The following is a 19,155-nucleotide window of genomic DNA, read 5'->3' on the forward strand; positions in this document are numbered from 1 at the left end:
TGGGCCTGTGTTTTAAGACCGTTTACTGCCATTTTTCTGTCCTGCGTTTTTTTTAAGTGGCAGCATTTTTTGTAATTCGGACCAAACACGCCCATTGAAGTCCATGGGTCTATGAAAATCATGGGCTGAAATTTTACGCTGAGCAGGGTTCATGGAATAAGGCCTTTTGCACACGACCGTATGCATTTTGCGGTCCGCAAAAAATACGGATGACATCCGTGTGCATTCCCTATTTTGCGGAATGGAACAGCTGACCCTAATAGAACAGTACTATCCTTGTCCGTAATGCGGACAAGAATAGGACATGTTCTATTTTTTTGCGGAACGGAAACTGAATGCACACGGAGTACCTTCCGGGTTTTTTTGCAGACCCATTGAAATGAATGGTTCCGTATACGGTCCGCAAAAAAAACGGAATGGACACAGAATAAAAATACGTTCAAGTGCAAGAGGCCTAAGGGTGACCCACAAAACAACACAAGGACCAAACACGGATCCTTCATGGATGAAGCACTGATTTTTTTCACGGGCATCAAACGGACACGAAAGGTGAAAAAGGCCTAAGGCTCCATGCACACGTCCGCAAAATTGTTCCGCATACATTCCACAATTTTGCGGAACGGGTGCGAACCCATTTATTCTCTATGGGGACGGAATGGATGCGGACAGCACAGTGTGCTGTCTGCATCCGCAATTGCGGAGCGCGTCCCCGATCTTCGGGTCCGCAGCTCCGCAAAAGATAGAACATGTCCTATTCTTGTCCGCAGCTTGCTGACAAGAATAGGCATTTCTATGGGGGTGCCGGGCGGGTGTGTTGTGGACCCGCAATTTGTGGGTCCGCAACACATCACGGACGTGTGAATGGAGCCTTAGGCCTCATGCACACGACTGTTGTGTGCATCCGTGGCCGTTGTGCCGTTTTTTTTCGCGGACCCATTGACTTTCAATGGGTCCGTGGAAAAATCGGAAAATGCACCGTTTTGCAGCCGAGGCCGTGATCCGTGTATCCTGTCCGTAAAAAAAATATGACCTGTCCTATTTTTTTTGACGGACAACGGTTCACGGACCCATTCAAGTCAATGGGTCCATGAAATCACACGGATGCACACAAGATTGGCATCCGTGTCCGTGATCCGTGGCCGTAGGTTGCTTTCATACAGACGGATCCGAAGATCCGTCTGCATAAAAGCTTTTTCTGATCTAAGTTTTCACTTCGTGAAAACTCATATCCGACAGTATATTCTAACACAGAAGCGTTCCCATGGTGATGGGGACGCTTCTAGTTAGAATACACTGCAAACTTTGTACAAGACTGCCCCCTGCTGCCTGGCAGCACCCGATCTCTTACAGGGGGATATGATAGCACAATTAACCCCTTCAGGTGCGGCACCTAAAGGGGTTAATTGTACTATCATATTCCCCTGTAAGAGATCAGGGCTGCCAGGCAGCAGGGGGCAGACCCCCCCCCCCCTCCCCAGTTTGAATATCGTTGGTGGCACAGTGTGCGCCCCCCATCGGGCCCCCCCTTCCTCCCTCTAATGTTAGAAATCGTTGGTGGCACAGTGTGCGCCCACCATCGCCCCCCCCCCTCCCTCTATTGTAATAAATCGTTGGTGGCACAGTGTGCCAACCACCATCGGCCCCCCCTCCCTCTATAGCATTAACAACATTGGTGGCAGTGTGCGGCCTCCCATTCCCCCCCCCCCCCATCATTGGTGGCAGCGGAGTTCCGATCGGAGTCCCAGTTTAATCGCTGGGGCTCCGATCGGTAACCATGGCAACCAGGAAGCTACTGCAGCCCTGGTTGCCATGGTTACTTAGCAATAGAACAACAGTAGAAGATTCATACTTACATGTCTGTGACCGGCCGGGAGCTCCTCCTACTGGTAAGTGACAGTTCTTTAGCAATGCGCCGCACAGACCTTTCACTTACCAGTAGGAGGAGCTCCCGGCCGTTCACAGACATCGCAGCAGCAAGCAGGTAAGTATGAATCTTCTACTGTTGTACTATTGCTAAGTAACCATGGCAACCAGGACTGAAGTAGCGTCCTGGTTGCCATGGTTATCGATCGGAGCCCCAGCGATTAAACTGGGACTCCGATCGGAAATCCGCTGCCACCAATGATGGGGGGGGGGGGGCGATGGTGGGCGCACACTGTGTCACCAACGATTTATTACAATAGAGGGAGGGAGGGGGGGGGGGCGATGGTGGGCGCACACTGTGCCACCAACAATTTCTAACATTAGAGGGAGGAAGGGGGGGCCTGCCCCCTGCTGCCTGGCAGCCCTGATCTCTTACAGGGGAATATGATAGTACAATTAACCCCTTTAGGTGCCGCACCTGAAGGGGTTAATTGTGCTATCATATCCCCCTGTAAGAGATCGGGTGCTGCCAGGCAGCAGTCTTGTACAAAGTTTGTAGTGTATTCTAACCTGAAGCGTCCCCATCACCATGGGAACGCCTCTGTGTTAGAATATACTGTCGGATCTCAGGTTCACGAAGTAGCTCATATCCGACAGTATATTCTAACAGAGGCGTTCCCATGGTGATGGGGACGCTTCAAGTTAAAATATACCATCGGATTGGAGAAAACTCCAATCCGATGGTATAAAAGAACTCCAGACTTTACATTGAAAGTCAATGGGGACGGATCCGTTTGAAATGGCACCATATTGTGTCAACATCAAACGGATCCGTCCCCATTGACTTGCATTGTAATTCAGGACGGATCCGTTTTTTTTCATGTCCGTGGATCCTCCAAAAATCAAGGAAGACCCACGGACGAAAAAACGGTCACGGATCACGGACCCCGTTTTTGCGGACCGTGAAAAAAAACTGTCGTGTGCCTGAGGCCTAAGACAGTAGTTTTAATTGTTCCTTGACCATATCAGGGTAAAAAAGAACACTGTGCGGATTGGTATGCAGAAAATCTGCATGAAAACAGCATTAAAAAAAGCGATGCACTATTTATCATGGTTTTTGTGCACTTTTTGATGTATGTTAACAGCTCTACGCCTTTTGGAAAACCACATTGCATCAGCCACACATCCGCACAAATGACATGCTGCAGATTTAATTTCAGGTACCATTAAAAATGCCGCATTGACGGATACGTTCTTCCGGTCTAAACATGCGCAGACCTTTCAATCTGTGGGAAAAAATAAATAAATACCGGATCCGTTTTTTCAATGCAGTTGTCAGACAGATCCGCATCCGGATCCTTCTGACAAATGCCATCCGTTTGCATCTGGATTGCCGGATCCGGCGACAGAACTGCCAGCCGGAATCCTCTGCCGCAAGTATGAAAGAACCCTAAGGCCTCTTTCACACAAGCAAGTTTTTCACGCGGGTACAATGCATGAAGTAAACGCATAGCACCAGCACTGAATCCTGACCCATTCATTTCAATGGGTGTGTGTACTTGAGCATTGTATTTCACGCATCATTTCTGAGTTGTGTGAGAATCTCAGCATGTTCTACATTCTGCGTTTTTCAAGCAGCCCTGGCCTGTTCCCATAGAAGAATATGGGGCTTCAGTGAGAAAGGCATTTCATCCGGATGCAATGCGTTTTTCACTAATGGTTTCTAAGAGATGTTGGTTTGTTAGGCTACTTTCACACTTGCGGCGGGACGGATCCGACAGGCTGTTCACCCTGTCGGATCCGTCCTGCGGCTATTTCGCCGTGCCGCCGCTCCGTCCCCATTGATTATAATGGGGACGGGGGCGGAGCTCCGGCGCAGCACGGCGAAAGCCGCCGGACTAAAAAGCCTGACATGCAGTAATTTTAGGCCGGCGGCCTTTCGCCATGCACCGCCGGAGCTCCGCACCCGTCCCCATTATAGTCAATGGGGACGGAGCGGTGGTCATGCGAAATAGCCGCAGGACGGATCCAACAGGGTGAACAGCCTGTCGGATCCGTCCTGCCGCAAGTGTGAAAGTAGCCTAAGTCTTCAGTGAAAAACGCATCAAAACTGATTGCACCCGTGTGGGAAAAAAACGGAAACACTGAACGCATTTGCCGACAAAACTGACTGAACTTACTTGCGAAATGGTGCAAGTTTCACTGAACGCATACTGAGAGAATCCGTATCATTCGTGTGGAAGAGGCCTAAGGCCACCTGCACACATCGAGGAAGGCTACGTTCACACTGGCGTTTTGGCTTTCCGTTTGCGAGATCCGTTCAGGCCTCTCACAAGCGGTCCAAAACTGATCAGTTTGCCACTATTGCATTCTGAATGGAAAAGGATCCGCCCAGAATGCATCAGTTTGCCTCCGTTCCGTCTCCATTCCGCTCTGGGCTGGAGGCTGCTTGCAGCGTTTTGGTGTCCGTCTGACGAAACTGAGCCAAACGGATCCGTTCTGACAATGTAAGTCAATGGGGACGGATCCATTTTCTATGACACAATCTGGCACAATAGAAAACGGATCCGTGTCCCATCGACTTTCAATGGTGTTCAAGACGGATCCATCTTGGCTATGTTAAAGATAATACAAACTGATTCGTTCTGAACAGATGCAGACGGTTGTATTATCTGAACGGATCCGTCTGTGCAGATCCAAGACGGATCCGCACCAAACGCGTGTGAAAGTAGCGGAATACGGACGATTTTTTTGTGTTGATACGCAGCATAGTACAGTACCTGAAAAGTGTATAAGATTACACTAATTTCATGTACACTTTGTTTCTGTGCGGAAATTAACCTAGATTTCCAAAACCGCACGTCAATTCTTTTCAGGCTACGGATTCCACCATTTTTTTAATGGAAGTGTGAGATCTGCAGCAAAAATTACTGATTTTGGTTCGGATATGCGGCAGAAATGCATATAAATTGAAAGGGAAAGTCGTGCAGATCTTGTTTGCATGTAGCATACAGGCGATTATTCTAAATCACCAAAGAAACCAACAAATAGGATAAAAAACAAAATCTTGCAAACGCTCTAAATTGTAAATGAGTCTCATAATCGTCACGAAATATTGCTGCAGTTGTTTAAATTATCACGTTATTCGGATTATAAATACTCTCAAGATATTGAAAGCAGGTTAGACTTTCTCCACGGTCATGGTGATCAGAAGGGCAGGAGGACACGCTTCAGAGTACACCAGCCGTCTGATGCAAGCGAGGCGCAATACTCGGTGGGGAGGGGAGCGGACGCTTCAAATCCACTCATTTACACTATCAAATTTCTCCAAATCGATTTTTTTTTTTACAACTGGAGTCTCTGTGGAGCAGCCACATTTACTGAGGGGCCCCTCAGTGTCTCCTCACTGCCTGCATACATCAGGCTTTGTTCAGTCCCAGCTGTAGGGAGTGTGAGGCAGACATCACAGAACATGGCGGCTTCTTTCTTTTCTGTCAGCCACCCATTGCTTTCTCTGCTCCTATTCACCACAGCGTGTACCAGGAACATGGCGCTCTCACACCGACCTGGGCTGACGGAGGGTTATCTAATCCACCCTTTCCCGCCTTGTTTTTTTTTTTTTTTTTTTTCGGCGCCGCCGCCTTGCGTTCAGGGAAATGAATAGAACAACGGAGCAGCCGCCATCTTAGAGCGATGACTGTGCACATATCAGAGGAGGAAAGGGAGGTGTGGACCGAAAAGGGGGAGGAAATGATAATGCAACCGCCAGTAGGTGGCGGAAGGGAACAAGCATCCGGGGGCCGGGGCGTCCCAGGAGCTGCGGGAGAGCGGCGGCAGGGGGAGAGGAGAGCTAGAGGAGGAGGATGGAGAGGCACAGCGTCGCTGCCTCGGCTCCTGACAACAAAATGGCGGCGGATCTAAGCAGGCGGGGGCGGCGTGTGCCTGCGGGGACGGTGAACGAGATTCCGACGGCGGAATGCGTCGAGAGCCGGCTCATTTTAACAAGCGGAGCCGGATTTACCCGGGCACCGAGGTTATTTTCGCCTAAAAGCTTTGGTTCTCGTGTAAAACCGTCGAGTTGCATTGCGTGGACCCTGAAGGTGACCTGACGAGAACGGACCGATGTCGGTTTACGGTAAGTTCAGTGCAATCGTTTTCTGTGGTAATGTGTTTGTTTTACGTCTTTTTAGTGTCGTTGTTTAAACTTATACGTGTTTGGACGGTTATTTTACAGATTTGAAGCCATTCCGCCACCCCCTCGCCGTGGAGCTGTGAAATGGGACCCGCTACACGGTGGAAACCGCTTTTACGTGACACATTCGGCGAGGGAAGTGAACGACAAAATGGCGGCTTCTCCATTGTCTCGCGAAGAACACTAGAGCTGCGCAACAAGATGGCGCCGTCTCCTTCAAGCTGGAGAAGGAGAAAACAACGGCCACGTCGCGTGATGCGGGAAGACCGCCCCGTCTGAGCTCTGCTGCCTAGTAACAGCCAATGGCGCCGAGCGGGGCCGCCGAGTTCTGCCTAGCTCCAGCCAATGAGGGAGGAGGTTTTCTTGGATGACGTGGAAGCCGCGCTGAGTCACTAGTCCTGGAGTCCTACGATGGAAAGGGCGCGTCCTCGTTCGCTGCTGCAGTAGCAGTGCTCATGGCAACCACCAGGGGCAGTCGAACAACGTGTAACCCGACAACCAATGGGAAGCTGCTTCGATGGGAGTGGGCGGATGACCTTGTGATAGATGGGCGCGTCGGCCAATGGAAGCGATGGAGCTCTACAAGGGGCTGGCCCTCTTCAACCAATAGGAAACAGCCGCCGTATTTATATAAGACCGGCCTCGGCATTCGAGGCGCCATTTCGCTGAAGCGGAGAGCCGGAGCTGGAAGGGGGGAAACAAAAAAAAGCCAGAAGTGGTGTGAGCCAAAGAGAACGCTACGCCCTCGGTCGGAGAGCGGGCGGCTTCACAATCCGTATCCATCCGCATGGAGGCAACCCTCAACCCTGCGTTTAAAAGGTACATGTTACCGATGGAGCGATGTTGTACCAAACAGGACCCATATTGTTACAGAAATCCGTATTTTTTTTCTAGAAATCGTAGACTCCCCGCAGCCCCCCCTCCCCTACCCGGCCTTGCATCCATAGAGATGGCGTCCCCTATCAACGAAACAATCCGACTCAATCGGTCTGGTCCCCGCCGCCGGCTTTACACTGGACCTAGAGCCGGCATCAATATATCGATTTGTATTATCCGCCGGCGTTCAAAGCCACTGCGCTTCTCTGGGAGATCTGTAACTGCGCCCTAGTAACTCTGCGGCGCCGCCATTTTCTTCCGGCTGGCTAGACCTTTATACCCCGGGGGAGGGGACGCTGCGTATCCCGGCAACAGGCGGACCCGGCGCTAACACTAGCCCTGTGCCGGCCACTGCTGGCTGACCTGCGGGGTGCGTTCATAACAATGTGTTTGTGTGGTCCTCCCAGGGTCAGGCTCCGGGTGGACAGGGTTACATTGTTGCTTTGGGTGTATGTGGCTTCACTGTTTGGTATGCTGTGCTGCCTCCATGTCTAGGGCAGCTCTGAGCCCTCATATGTCAGTCTCTGGCCCTCACTGCAGACTTTTGGGGGGCCAATGCCTTGGTTCTATTAGTGGGGCAATTGAAGATGAGTCTGTGTATTGTTTTTATATGTATAATTATATTTTTCACAGATTATTTTTTTACCTGAGGTGTGGGGAGCTCCATGTAATCAGTGTGTCGTGGTGCTGGGCGCCCCGTGTTTACACCCTAGTGATGGGAGGGCGTCTTGTGTAGTCAGTGACTGGCGCCCGTGCGTGAACCCCGATACCGAGCAGATCTGGCGTGATTACTTGTTTGTATTCAGCGAGAAGGATCACACGGTGTGATGATGTCACTGCCCGTATACGCTGGGCTGGAGGGGGATGAGTCAACAATTCCCCCAATCCAGAGAATGACTGGGTGCTCGCCCGGTGGAGTCGCCTTGCTGTTATTTCTGCTCGGCCCTCAGTTTTAGAGATCAACAGTGATCGTGGTAAGACGTGCCTTGTGTCCCAGCCCTAAAGATAACAGTGTTGCCCTCACTGGGGCACATTGAGTCTCGTTGGTCTCAATCCTCCCGGATGTTGAGCTTTGTAGTTACGTTATGTAAGGTGCGGATGGCTCCTCCCACACCCCATGTGGTTACGAGACAAGACTGTTATGGAGCAGCCACTTCCCCAGTATTTCTTTTAAATGTGGCAGATTGGGCTGTTCTATGTTTGAGTCAATCACCTTTTGGCTGGTGATAGAGATGTATTCTTGGCAGAGGAGGTCTATTTGTTTTTTTTTATTTTTTGTTGTGTCCTTTGGGGTATGAGCTGTAGGTTTGCGGTTGACTATTCTGCTATGCCAGGAGCTCGTGATTGGTACTGGTCACTCACTAGGCTTTCTGCCGTCCGCAGGCCACCTCTGGATTTAAACCATGCTATAATGGGTCAGTCTGTGGAGGGAACACCAGGAAAACGTATCCGCAAGCCCTCCCTCCTGTATGAGGACTTTGAGGGACCTAACAACATGACGTCGGGTGTCTTTGGTCACGGCCCACAAGTCAGTCCACCACCTCCAGAAGTCAGCAATCCGAAGAAGCCCGGGCGCTCCACCAATCAGCTGCAGTACCTGCATAAGGTGGTGATGAAGTCTCTGTGGAAGCACCAGTTTTCTTGGCCTTTCCGCCAGCCCGTGGATGCTGTGAAGCTCTGCTTGCCGGTACGTTCCTGGGGTGTGACGTTTAGGTTGGGGGCAGGTACGGTGGGCCTCAGTCATTTAATAACCATCGTTTTTATCTTAACACCATGGCAACATGGTGACGAGTTTGTCATTCTTCGGACTGTACCGAGATGTATTGTTGACACGACCTGGTGACAGCTCTGGTTTGCAGACAGTTTGAGGCATCTGGTGCTGTGTGGCACAGGGAACCGGCCATGTTATTGCATCTTGAAGGAGAGTTGTTCCTTGGTCTCTGTAACAAGTTCTCATGTGAAGGAAAGGGCGCTCCTATCTTGTCCTCCTACCTTGCACTCCACTGCCCCTTCCCATTCATCCCTACGATTGTATGGAGGTCTCGATGCGCTGCATAGTTCAAAGCTTCATAGAACGTAGCCACAAACCCTATATTTTGTGAACTGGTTGAATTATTTTTTTTTTTTTTACTTTGTGAAATGCAAATTTCCAATTGATACATTTTGCAGATCTGCCCATCCATGAATTTGTACAGGACCCCAACTGTGACAAAGTATTTAAAGCTACACATACTGAGATGTCTTGGATTAGAAGTATGAAGGTACATTAAACTGGTAGGTGTCCTATTATTTAGCTTTTAGAGTACAGTTATATTCTCCCTGCACCACATCACCGCCCTGTCTGTGTATGGCCCGAGACCTTGGCGATATCAGTACACGTATGGGACGAGCAGTGTCCTGCGGGGCTGACAACTCGTTCATCTGTTGATGGCTCTTTTATGCCAAGACGCTTTGGTTTCATTCAGAGTTTTGGGGGCTGTATGGCGATCTTACAAGTGGTCTCTTTCATAACTGGTGTTACTCTGGTATTTAAACTGCCTCGGAAATGTGTATAATTCAGTCCTCACAATATCCCAGAGCTGTCACCAGGCGTGTTGTACACAGAAGCAGTCATCCTTTGAGTTGGTCAGTCGTGGAGGGGTGTGTGTGTGTTTTATTTTTTTTATTTTTTAAATTCTTGTAGCCACACAACTTTTTGCTTGCCAGTTATAAAAATCCCCCAGTTCCATGATTATATTTTAACCATGCCTTCCGATGCTGGATACGATATAAAGGGCTCATTGTTTTCTTTTCTCGCTTTGTGTGGTTCTTTGCTGGCGTTACAGGATTATCACAAAATTATCAAGCAGCCTATGGATATGGGCACCATCAAGAGGAGGCTGGAGAACAACTACTACTGGAGTGCTTTGGAGTGTATGCAGGACTTCAATACTATGTTCACAAACTGCTACATTTATAACAAGGTATGTGTAGCTGCTGTTGTCGCATCAGATAACAGTTGATTTTCATAGTTTAGCTTTGCGTGGCAGGCCCCCCCCCCCCCCCCCCGATTCACTTTCGATTCTGGCTTGGGGCTTGCACCATTGATCGGCCTGGAATATATGGTCTGTGTGTTGGCCCTATCTCCTGGGCGACCGTGGCTCCCCTAACCCAGACTGACTGTATCTTAAATTACCATCTGACGGTGGGGCTATCACAGTGTGCTCACATGACCATGTAAGTACAGTGCAATGGCCCTGGTTGGACCATGTCATGGGCATGTGAATCGGCCCTTACAGAGGCACTCCTGGGTGGGGGAGCTACATTTGATGTCCATATGACAGGGTTTTCGCAATAAGGCGGTCCCTTTTTTTTAATCTGCTGGAGTGATGGAAGATATTTACTGAGAAAAGTTAACGTAACCTAGTTAGTAACTTATTTTACTGTCTCTACTAAAGCCCACAGATGATATTGTGCTCATGGCCCAAAGCCTGGAGAAGATGTTCCTGCAGAAAGTGGCGCAGATGCCCCAGGAAGAGCAGGAGATCCCAAATACCGCTACTAAGAGCAAACATGTGAAATCGCCAAATGCCAAGTCACCAGGTAAGATTTTTAAACCTCATTTATATATCTCTTTTGTTTACCCACATGAGGAACAAAGCTGACTTGGGCTACTTTCATCAGAACACAGTATTTTTATTATATAATATATTTTACTTCAAATTTATGGAAACCACCTTGACCGTTTTTCCCTTGTGATTTACAATACTGGAGGTCATTTATCAAAGATCATCGTTCTAAGCAGTCTTTGAAAGCCCCCATGATGAGACTCTGGTCTTTTCATAAATTAAGCACATCTTCTGGTAGTCTGTGCGTCTAGGTTGAAATCTACTCTTGTCCCTAACTGGAGTAGATTTGGAACATCCGTTACACCTGGGAACAGGTGAGGATGCCGTAAAATGTTGTGTTCACCTAAATTTAAGCCCACGCACGTTTTTACGCCATGATAAATTGCTTCCACTGTCTTCCTGTTGCAGTTAGGATAGAGAGAACACTTCTATATAGATGGGTAACCCCTTTTCAGTTTATTGCTGCAGTGAGGGGAAACATTGCACTGATTAATGTAATGTATGATCTCATTGAGTAACTATGTGTTTTTCGGGCGCGGTTATGTTCTATCTGGGAAAAAAAAATCAATTGCTGTGCTAAAGGAAGTTCAAGAGCCAGGACAGGAAGTAGAATACATTCAGTTACTTAATATATTCACATATAGGTTATTGGATGTGTCCCTTTTTAATATTGACGCTATTCGTTGTTACAGGTGGAATCACATCTGCACACCAAGTGCCAGCTGTCTCCTCCATGTCTCAGTCTACACTATACCCAAGTTCTCCTGAAGTGCCCACGACAGTCATTACTTTACCACATCCTGCAGTCCTGTCTAGCCCCATGCTGAAATCCATGGCCTCTGCTCAGACGTTGCTGCCAGTTCCAGCAGCCACACAGGCACTTTCTAAGGTAAGCTGCCACTTCTTATTTAACCTGTTTTCTTCAAGAGTGCTTGTACTGTATCTGACACTGTTTCCTCTCCTTAGAAGAAAGGGGTGAAAAGGAAAGCAGACACTACAACTCCAACCACCCCTGCTATTATTGCCACCAGTGGAGATTCCTCCCCTCTAACTCCATCAGAAAACAAGCCTGCTAAGATCCCTGCCCGTAGGGAAAGTGGCCGGCCGATCAAGCCGCCTCGAAAAGACCTGCCGGACTCTCAGCAGCATCAAACGTCTAAAAAAGGCAAGCTTTCCGAGCAACTCAAATACTGCAACGGCATACTTAAAGAAGTTCTCTCCAAGAAACATGCTGCCTATGCCTGGCCTTTTTACAAACCCGTGGATGCCTCTGCTCTGGGACTGCATGATTATCATGATATCATTAAATATCCCATGGATCTCAGCACCATTAAGGTGGGTTGAGGGACAGACATGGCCACACGTGTTTGCATTAATGAGGACCTTTCATGTTTTTTTTTTTTTTTTTTTATTGAGATAAAGAACGTTCCTTGCGGGTACACGGGTTTCTCAGTGGGCATCTCCTTCTCTCTGGCTGTGACGCTCTCCGATGTGATTGGATTGTGGCACAGCCAGGGAGAAGGCGACTCCCATTGAGTGGGAAAAGTGCAGCGGGGGCGCAGGAGCGATATTTTAAAAAAATCGGAGGTGGGGGGGTACCCCGCAAGTAAAGGTATTTATCTCCATTAATTAAAAAAAAAAACACGAAAGGTCCTCTTTATGCACAATCTTTTGAGCTGTTGTAAGGAATATATGATCTTTATACCATTCGCGTTTGGTTATAATGGTATTCACTGATGTTTGTTTTTCTTGTACAGAAAAAAATGGAAAATAGGGAATTCCACGATGCGCAAGAGTTCGCAGCAGACATCAGGCTTATGTTCTCAAACTGCTACAAGTATAATCCTCCAGATCATGACGTCGTTGCCATGGCAAGGAAATTGCAGGTGAGAATGAGAAGGGTGTTAAAATCTTGAAAATCGTTTTTTTTTTTTTTTTTTTTTTTTTATGGGCATCTAAACTGATCTGCTCTGTCTTCCTTCCAGGATGTGTTTGAATTCCGTTACGCTAAAATGCCAGATGAGCCAATGGTAGTTACTCCTCTGAGCACATCCACACAGCAGCCTCCCTCTGACTCCAAGTCTTCGTCTGAATCTTCCAGCGAGAGTAGCAGCGACAGCTCTGATGAGAGCGAGAGCTCGGATGACTCTGAGGAAGAGAGAGCGAACAGACTCGCAGAACTTCAGGAGCAGGTATGCTTACATAAGTCGAGTAATTATGTCAGAGCAGGGTTGCTTTACTGTACATATGTCCAAATTTTTGTTTTCGCGCACAAGGCGTGCTGTGCAAGCCGTAGTGTTTGCATGATACTTTTGAAGGGTAAAGTTTTATTTCGGGTCTTTGATCATTCCAGTGTGTCTCTGCACAGTTTGCTGTCAGCACTGGCTTGTTTCAGACAAACCCACCCCCACCCCCTTTTGACTGGTAACCCTCAGTTAGCAGTTCATAAGCTTCTAGTGGGAATAATAGATGAACAGCATAACATACATAATTAGAATAGGTACTCCAGATGGGTCATTTCATGTGGAATACAATTAGTAAGTTGTATTAATGGGAGTTACCTGGCTATGTAGAATTGAGTCATCTCCATCCGTTTTGCCTTTGCATCAATATTGAGGGGGTGACTCTTGGGCTCCCTGTTGTTCAGCTATTTAAAGGGGCCTGAGGCGATCTGATAATGGAATTGCCAGCCATTAAAAAATGTATGGCGTTATGCCTAGTGACGGATACAGCGCTTGCTGTAGTATAGCCGCTCCTTCAAACAGCTGATTGGTGGCAGTGCAGAGCTGGAACCCCATCTAATATCCTTAGTATTGGACAATATTTTTAAGGACCAGCTACAAATTGGGATTTAATGCAGTTTATTTAACACTTTCTAATGTTTACAGCTTCGTGCGGTACATGAGCAGCTCGCTGCTCTATCACAAGGTCCAATTTCGAAGCCAAAGAAGAAGAAAGAAAGGAAGGAAAAAAAGAAAAAGAAGAAATCTGAAAAGAAGAAAGTTAAAGAGGACGATGAATGGCGGTGTGGTAAAGCACGCCCATCACAGAATAAAAAGTCCTCCAAGAAATCCTCATCTGGAGGGAACGCTAGCACAAGCAGCTCAGCTCCTGCGCTTTCAAAGTAAGCTTTTTCATCCTTTGCGGTTTATTTACTCTCTGCACATGCTCGTTCTGCAGTATTTTGACTTATTTTATTTTTTACTTCCTCCTTCAGGAGTTCTAAGAAATTTTTAAAATCACTGCCTCCACCTCCACCAGTCATGTATGACTCTGAAGAAGAGGAGGAAACCAAACCCATGACTTATGATGAGAAGCGGCAGTTGAGTTTAGACATCAACAAGCTACCTGGCGAGAAGCTGGGTCGCGTCGTACACATTATTCAGTCCCGGGAACCTTCACTACGAGATTCCAACCCCGAGGAGATTGAAATTGACTTTGAGACTCTAAAACCTTCCACTCTTAGGGAGCTTGAAAGATACGTGATGTCTTGTCTAAGAAAGAAGCCACGAAAGCTCTTTGGTGAGTCTCTTATCCCCAACTACTTTACTGGGAACAACTGCAAATATGGTGTAGTGTAGATAAGAGCAGGAATCTGAAAAAAAATAAATAAAAAATAATTACCTTTTAAGTCTCCAGGCGCTCATACAGCAATGTCATGTAAGTCGTTTGCGTGACCTCTAGACTGATTCTAGCACAAGCTGCACATGACCGCTATAGTTAAGAACTGTGCAGGGGTCACGTGAACGATGTATGGGATGTCATCACTGCAGGACTGTAGCAGCCGGATATTTAATAGCGGTATTATGGTTATTTTTATGCTCATTCCTGTGCGTTCGACGCCCGGGACCCCCGCCGATCAGCTGTTTGTGAAGGCAGCAGCGCCGCGGCCTTCTCACTGTTTACCGCTGGCCCAGTGACGTCATGACTAGTATCGCCTGTGCGGAACTAAGCTCCATTCAGTTAAAACAAACTGTAGAACCTCTTTAAGGGTAGTTTCACACTAGCTTTTTTCTTTTCCAGCGCAGAGTTCCGTCAAAAGGGCTCAATGCCGGAAAAGAACTGATCAATTTTATCCCCATGCAGTCTGAATGGAGAGCAATCCATTCAGGATGTCTTCAGTTCAGTCTTTTTGAGTGTTCAGGTCGGAGATAATACCGCAGCATGCTACGGTTTTATCTCCGGCTGGAAAAAACTGCCTGAATGCCGAATCCGGCATATTTTCTTTTCTCCATAGGAATGTATTCGTGCCGGATCCGGCATTCAAAATACCAGAATGCCGATCTGACCTTCCGGTCTGCGCATGCACAAACCGAAAAAAATTAATGCCGGGTGACACCGGAAAGACGGATCCGGCATTACAATGCATTTTTAAGACTGATCAGGATCCTGATCAGTCTTACAAGTGCCATCAGTTGGCATACATTTTGCCGGATCCGGCAGGCAGTTTCGGCGACGGAACTGCTTGCCGGATCACTCTCCTGCAAGTGTGAAAGTGGCCTAAGCTGCATGTGCTGCAGAGTTCTAAACGGATTGTATAGTAGGATGGTTTATTATTATCTGATCCTTGGGGTTCTGACACCCAAGACCCCTGCAGATCTTAGCCTAATTCACCTGAATGGGCCAATCTGTTCCTAGGCCATTTGAACGACTAATGTGATGTCACTGGCCTAAGAAAAGCGGAGGGAAGGCCGCAGAGCTACTGTGAGCGCTGGTGCCTTCTCAAATAGCTGATCGGGGTCCCACAGATCAGATGCTTTAAGGCGAGGTGGCGCTCAAGCGAGTGCTGCGTCCTCTTCAAGACGCATAGTAATTATAAGGCCTCCTATTCACTTCAGGCTTGGTCATCAATCTCTACCTGCTGCACAACCCCTTTAAATGTTAATGTAATCACATTACTGGTCATCAACCAGATTAAAGCTGGACAGGTAGGTCACCTCTGATGTCCATGTGCAGATTTATTGGTTACAATACACTAAGGCTCCAAAATGTCATACTTTCATAATAGCCTCCAGTAGCATAGAAAGTTCATAAAATTTTTATTAAAATTGGAAGAAAATAAGGCCCCAGACTGTTTGCATACCGTGGCCTCTAGACTTTGTCTATGAACTACCATGACCCTATAGATTTGTCTTTATGATTATGCAGTTGTGTGTGTGTGTGTGTGTATGTATGTGTGTGTGTGTATGTATGTATATATATATATATATATATATATATATATATATATATATATATATATATATATATATATATATATATATATATATATATATTATTGAAGAGAATATCTTTGCTCTTTTATAACACATGTTCTTGTTTGTTCCCTCTTCAGCTCCTAACTCTGTGCTCTCTGCACTGAAAAAGCCGATGGGGAAGACAAAAGAAGAGATTGCTATGGAGAAGAAAAGGGAGCTGGAGAAAAGACTACAGGATGTCAGTGGGCAGCTAAATTCAGCCAAAAAGCCACCCAAAAAACGTAAGTGGTGGGACCCTATAATGATGGAGCCGAATTAAATTTGGTTAAAACCATACTGCATTGCCTTGAAAACATAAGTAGCATATTAACTGATCCTGTCACTGGGATTAGCCCAGATTGCCAGTAAAGTCCATTTACAGCTGTAGCTCAATTATCAAAAAAGTCTAGCTGGCGCCTCAGTCTTGGTCATGGCGCCCAGAGAACGACGAGGACTCGCTTGTCCCTCTTCCCTTCCTTTGTAATGCGGTTTTAGCTTTGCTACTGAGATTTAAACTGGTGCGAACATGGTGGTTTGTAAATGATTCAGCAGCTACTTGTATACAATGTTATTATTTACTTTCCAAGTCATGCTTTAATTTAATTTTTTCGTTCCTTTTGCAGCGCATGAAAAGGTGGAATCTGCGCAGCCGATCTCCGCTTCCCGTCTCAGTGCTTCCAGCTCTAGCTCAGACTCTGACAGTAGCAGCAGTTCCACGTCCAGCTCCTCAGATACAAGTGACTCTGATTCTGGTTGAAGGGTGGGTTATGTGACGTCGATTTCACCTTTCACTGGAACAGGGCAGGAAGGCTGGGGGTTATGCTTTGTATATGGTTCTTAAAGGATCTGCAGGAACAGAACCCTTGTGAACCAGACTTGACGCCCTTTAAAGCAGGGGGATAAGCAAACTGAGGCCTTTGGATGTTTGAACTCCCTGCCTTTCTCTCTCACTGTAAGTGGGCCACATAAACGCAGCTGGGGAAGTTCCTGGAGCATGAGGCATCACCCTTCATGTTGGACTCCCAATGTTGACATAAGCGTTATTGAGAGTGGGTGGGCGAGTGATGGCATTGATGCAGTGTCCTTTCATTATTCTGTTTACAAGTTCTCATGGAACGCACAGATACCCGGAGGAAGTGGAGTCTTTGGTTGGTCTCGTGTTGGCACTGGGACAATTTGAAGAGCGCCTCTGGTAGTTTTTTACAGTGTACAGTTGACTCATCTTGTATTCTCCTGGGTTTTTTTTTCTTCTCTCCTCCTATTTGGTGTGTAACAGGAAGGTTACTTTGCTGAAGTATTCACTCCATGGCAGGAGAATTACTGATAGAGGAATTTTAGCACAGCAAAGAGATCTGTTCAAGGGTCCTGAAGACTTGCCTTCAAAATGTCTTAAAGTTTAAGACGCTTGGATGAGATTTTATACCTAATGTTATCGAACACACTTAACGTAATCCCTTCAGCTCTCTAATGCACGCAGTGTATTAGAAGACAAGTTCTATCTCTGGACACTGCCTACTTGTATCCAAACCCATCTACAGAAGTGTTGTATAGCCTTTCATGTTTTTTTTTTTGTTTTTTTTGTATTTATTTTGAGAGAAGGAAATAACTTTTTTTTGTTTTATAATGTAAAATAATTACAGAAGGCTCCTGTTGATACAGGGGCCAGTGTAGATGTAAGATTTTATAAGCCCTGTATATATCTATAAATATATATATATTATATATATTACAAGTTGCACAAGTGGCATGTTTCTCAATATAAAGGGTGACTTTATTTTTTACCTGGAAGCAAATGTTTTTATTTTCTTTCTATTGACCGTTTTGTTTGTCGCTACGTATGATGTCTTTACTATTTGTCTCTTGTATCTGTTCAAGCCCTTTAGTTTGGAAACATGTAAATAAAGAAAAAAATATACTTCCAAATGTATGGTTGTCTTCATTTTTATATTTAAAAAATTGTATGTCATTTTTCTGGTTCTTAGAGAGTAAGTTTGGTAACTGGAAAGGGAGACTTGTCACTCTAAGGGTACATGCACACGTTCAGGATTCATGTGCGGAGAATCCACACTGAAATCCGCAGGTGTTCGCAGGCAAATCTGTGCGGTCAATCCGCATTAATTGGTTCGGTTTCAGTGCGGATTTCACTAAGTGAATGAAGAAAATCCGGTCAGGAAAAAAAAAATTTAATTGACATGTCACGGATTTTAAAATCTGCATCGTGTGCATTGAGAATTTCAAATTCTCATAGAATACAATGTACATGACCTACGGTGCGGATTTTCCGCGCGCAAAATCCGCACGCAATCCTGATCGTGTGCAGGGGGCCTAAAGCCGCCCATACACATTTGAACAATCGTTCGGCTGACTGTGATCTCCTGGCCTCCCTATACACATTAATTTTTCCCGATCAGCTGTACGGGGAGATGGTGCCCGCAGTGCGCACATGCAGTCTTCCTTCTCTTCTCCTGTTTGTCTATGAGACAGCAGCAGCGCGCAGGAAGGTCTCCTCGTGTAACTATTTGATATTAAAGAGGACCTTTCACCTGTAAAAACAATGTGAACTAAGTATGCTGACATGTAGAGTGGCGCCCGGGGATCTCACTGCACTTACTATTATCCCCGGGCGCCGCTCCGTTCTCCCGTTATGCCCTCCGGTATCTTCGCTGTGTAAGTTATAGTAGGCGGTGTCTGCCCTTATCCTGTGGGCGTCTCCTTCTCCTAGGCTGCAGCGCTGGCCAATTGCAAGCTGTGCACTGCGATTGGCCAGCGCTGCAGCCTAGGAGGAGGAGATGCCCACAGGACAAGGGCAGACACCGCCTACTATAACTTACACAGCGAAGATACTGGAGGGCACAACGGGAGAACGGAGCGGCGCCCTGGGATAATAGTAAGTGCAGTGAGATCCCCGGGCGCCGCTCTACATGTCCGCATACTTGGTTCACATTGTTTTTACAGGTGAAAGGTCCTCTTTAATGACCTATCATGAGGATAGGTCATCAATATTAAAAATCCTGGACAACCTCTAAGGGTGAATCCACCCAGGATGGAAACGCTATGGATTTGCAGCAGAAAATTAGTATATGGCAAATCCCTGGAGTATTTGCAGAGTTTAGAACTAACCTGCACTGCAGGTTTTTAGTCCATAGCATGTCTGGAAAACCTGTGCAGTGCAGACAGGTTGAATGCTGTGGTAGACCTGCTGCGATAGCTGAAGTAATGCTAATGCAAAAAAACTCGCCTGCTCTAAGAGGATTTATTGCAAACCCGCTGCTGAATTTTTATGTTTGAAATTAAGCAGTGTGGATGTACACCTATGACTTGCACCCAGATACAGTCCATGGTCTATTTGGAGCAGGAAATAAAACTTATTTTTTGCGGG

At 46.8% G+C, this 19,155-nt stretch overlaps 1 protein-coding gene across 4 annotated transcripts; it reads left to right on the plus strand.

The window, feature by feature from the left end:
- The first annotated feature begins 5,596 nt into the window (after window positions 1–5,596).
- BRD2 (bromodomain containing 2) lies at window positions 5,597–17,699 on the plus strand. Of its 4 annotated transcripts, none has more exons than XM_044269137.1 (13): window positions 5,597–5,998; window positions 6,098–6,874; window positions 9,101–9,205; window positions 9,757–9,894; window positions 10,369–10,513; window positions 11,232–11,428; window positions 11,506–11,874; window positions 12,297–12,425; window positions 12,525–12,731; window positions 13,428–13,663; window positions 13,757–14,061; window positions 15,875–16,018; window positions 16,400–17,699. In XM_044269137.1, exons 4-13 carry the CDS (start codon window positions 9,784–9,786, stop codon window positions 16,531–16,533), a joined length of 1,977 nt encoding a protein of 658 aa, XP_044125072.1. In that variant the 5' UTR covers window positions 5,597–5,998; window positions 6,098–6,874; window positions 9,101–9,205; window positions 9,757–9,783; the 3' UTR covers window positions 16,534–17,699. The 4 variants fall into 4 exon arrangements, with proteins under 4 accessions (XP_044125072.1, XP_044125071.1, XP_044125070.1 ...); XM_044269136.1 differs by lacking the exon at window positions 9,101–9,205 and adding an exon at window positions 8,315–8,618 and having other exon boundaries at window positions 5,599–5,998; window positions 11,509–11,874; XM_044269135.1 differs by lacking the exon at window positions 9,101–9,205 and adding an exon at window positions 8,315–8,618 and having other exon boundaries at window positions 5,600–5,998.
- The last annotated feature ends 1,456 nt before the right edge of the window (window positions 17,700–19,155 follow it).

This window comes from Bufo gargarizans, chromosome 9 (assembly GCF_014858855.1).
Source record: "Bufo gargarizans isolate SCDJY-AF-19 chromosome 9, ASM1485885v1, whole genome shotgun sequence".
Classification (NCBI taxonomy): Eukaryota; Metazoa; Chordata; class Amphibia; order Anura; family Bufonidae; genus Bufo; species Bufo gargarizans.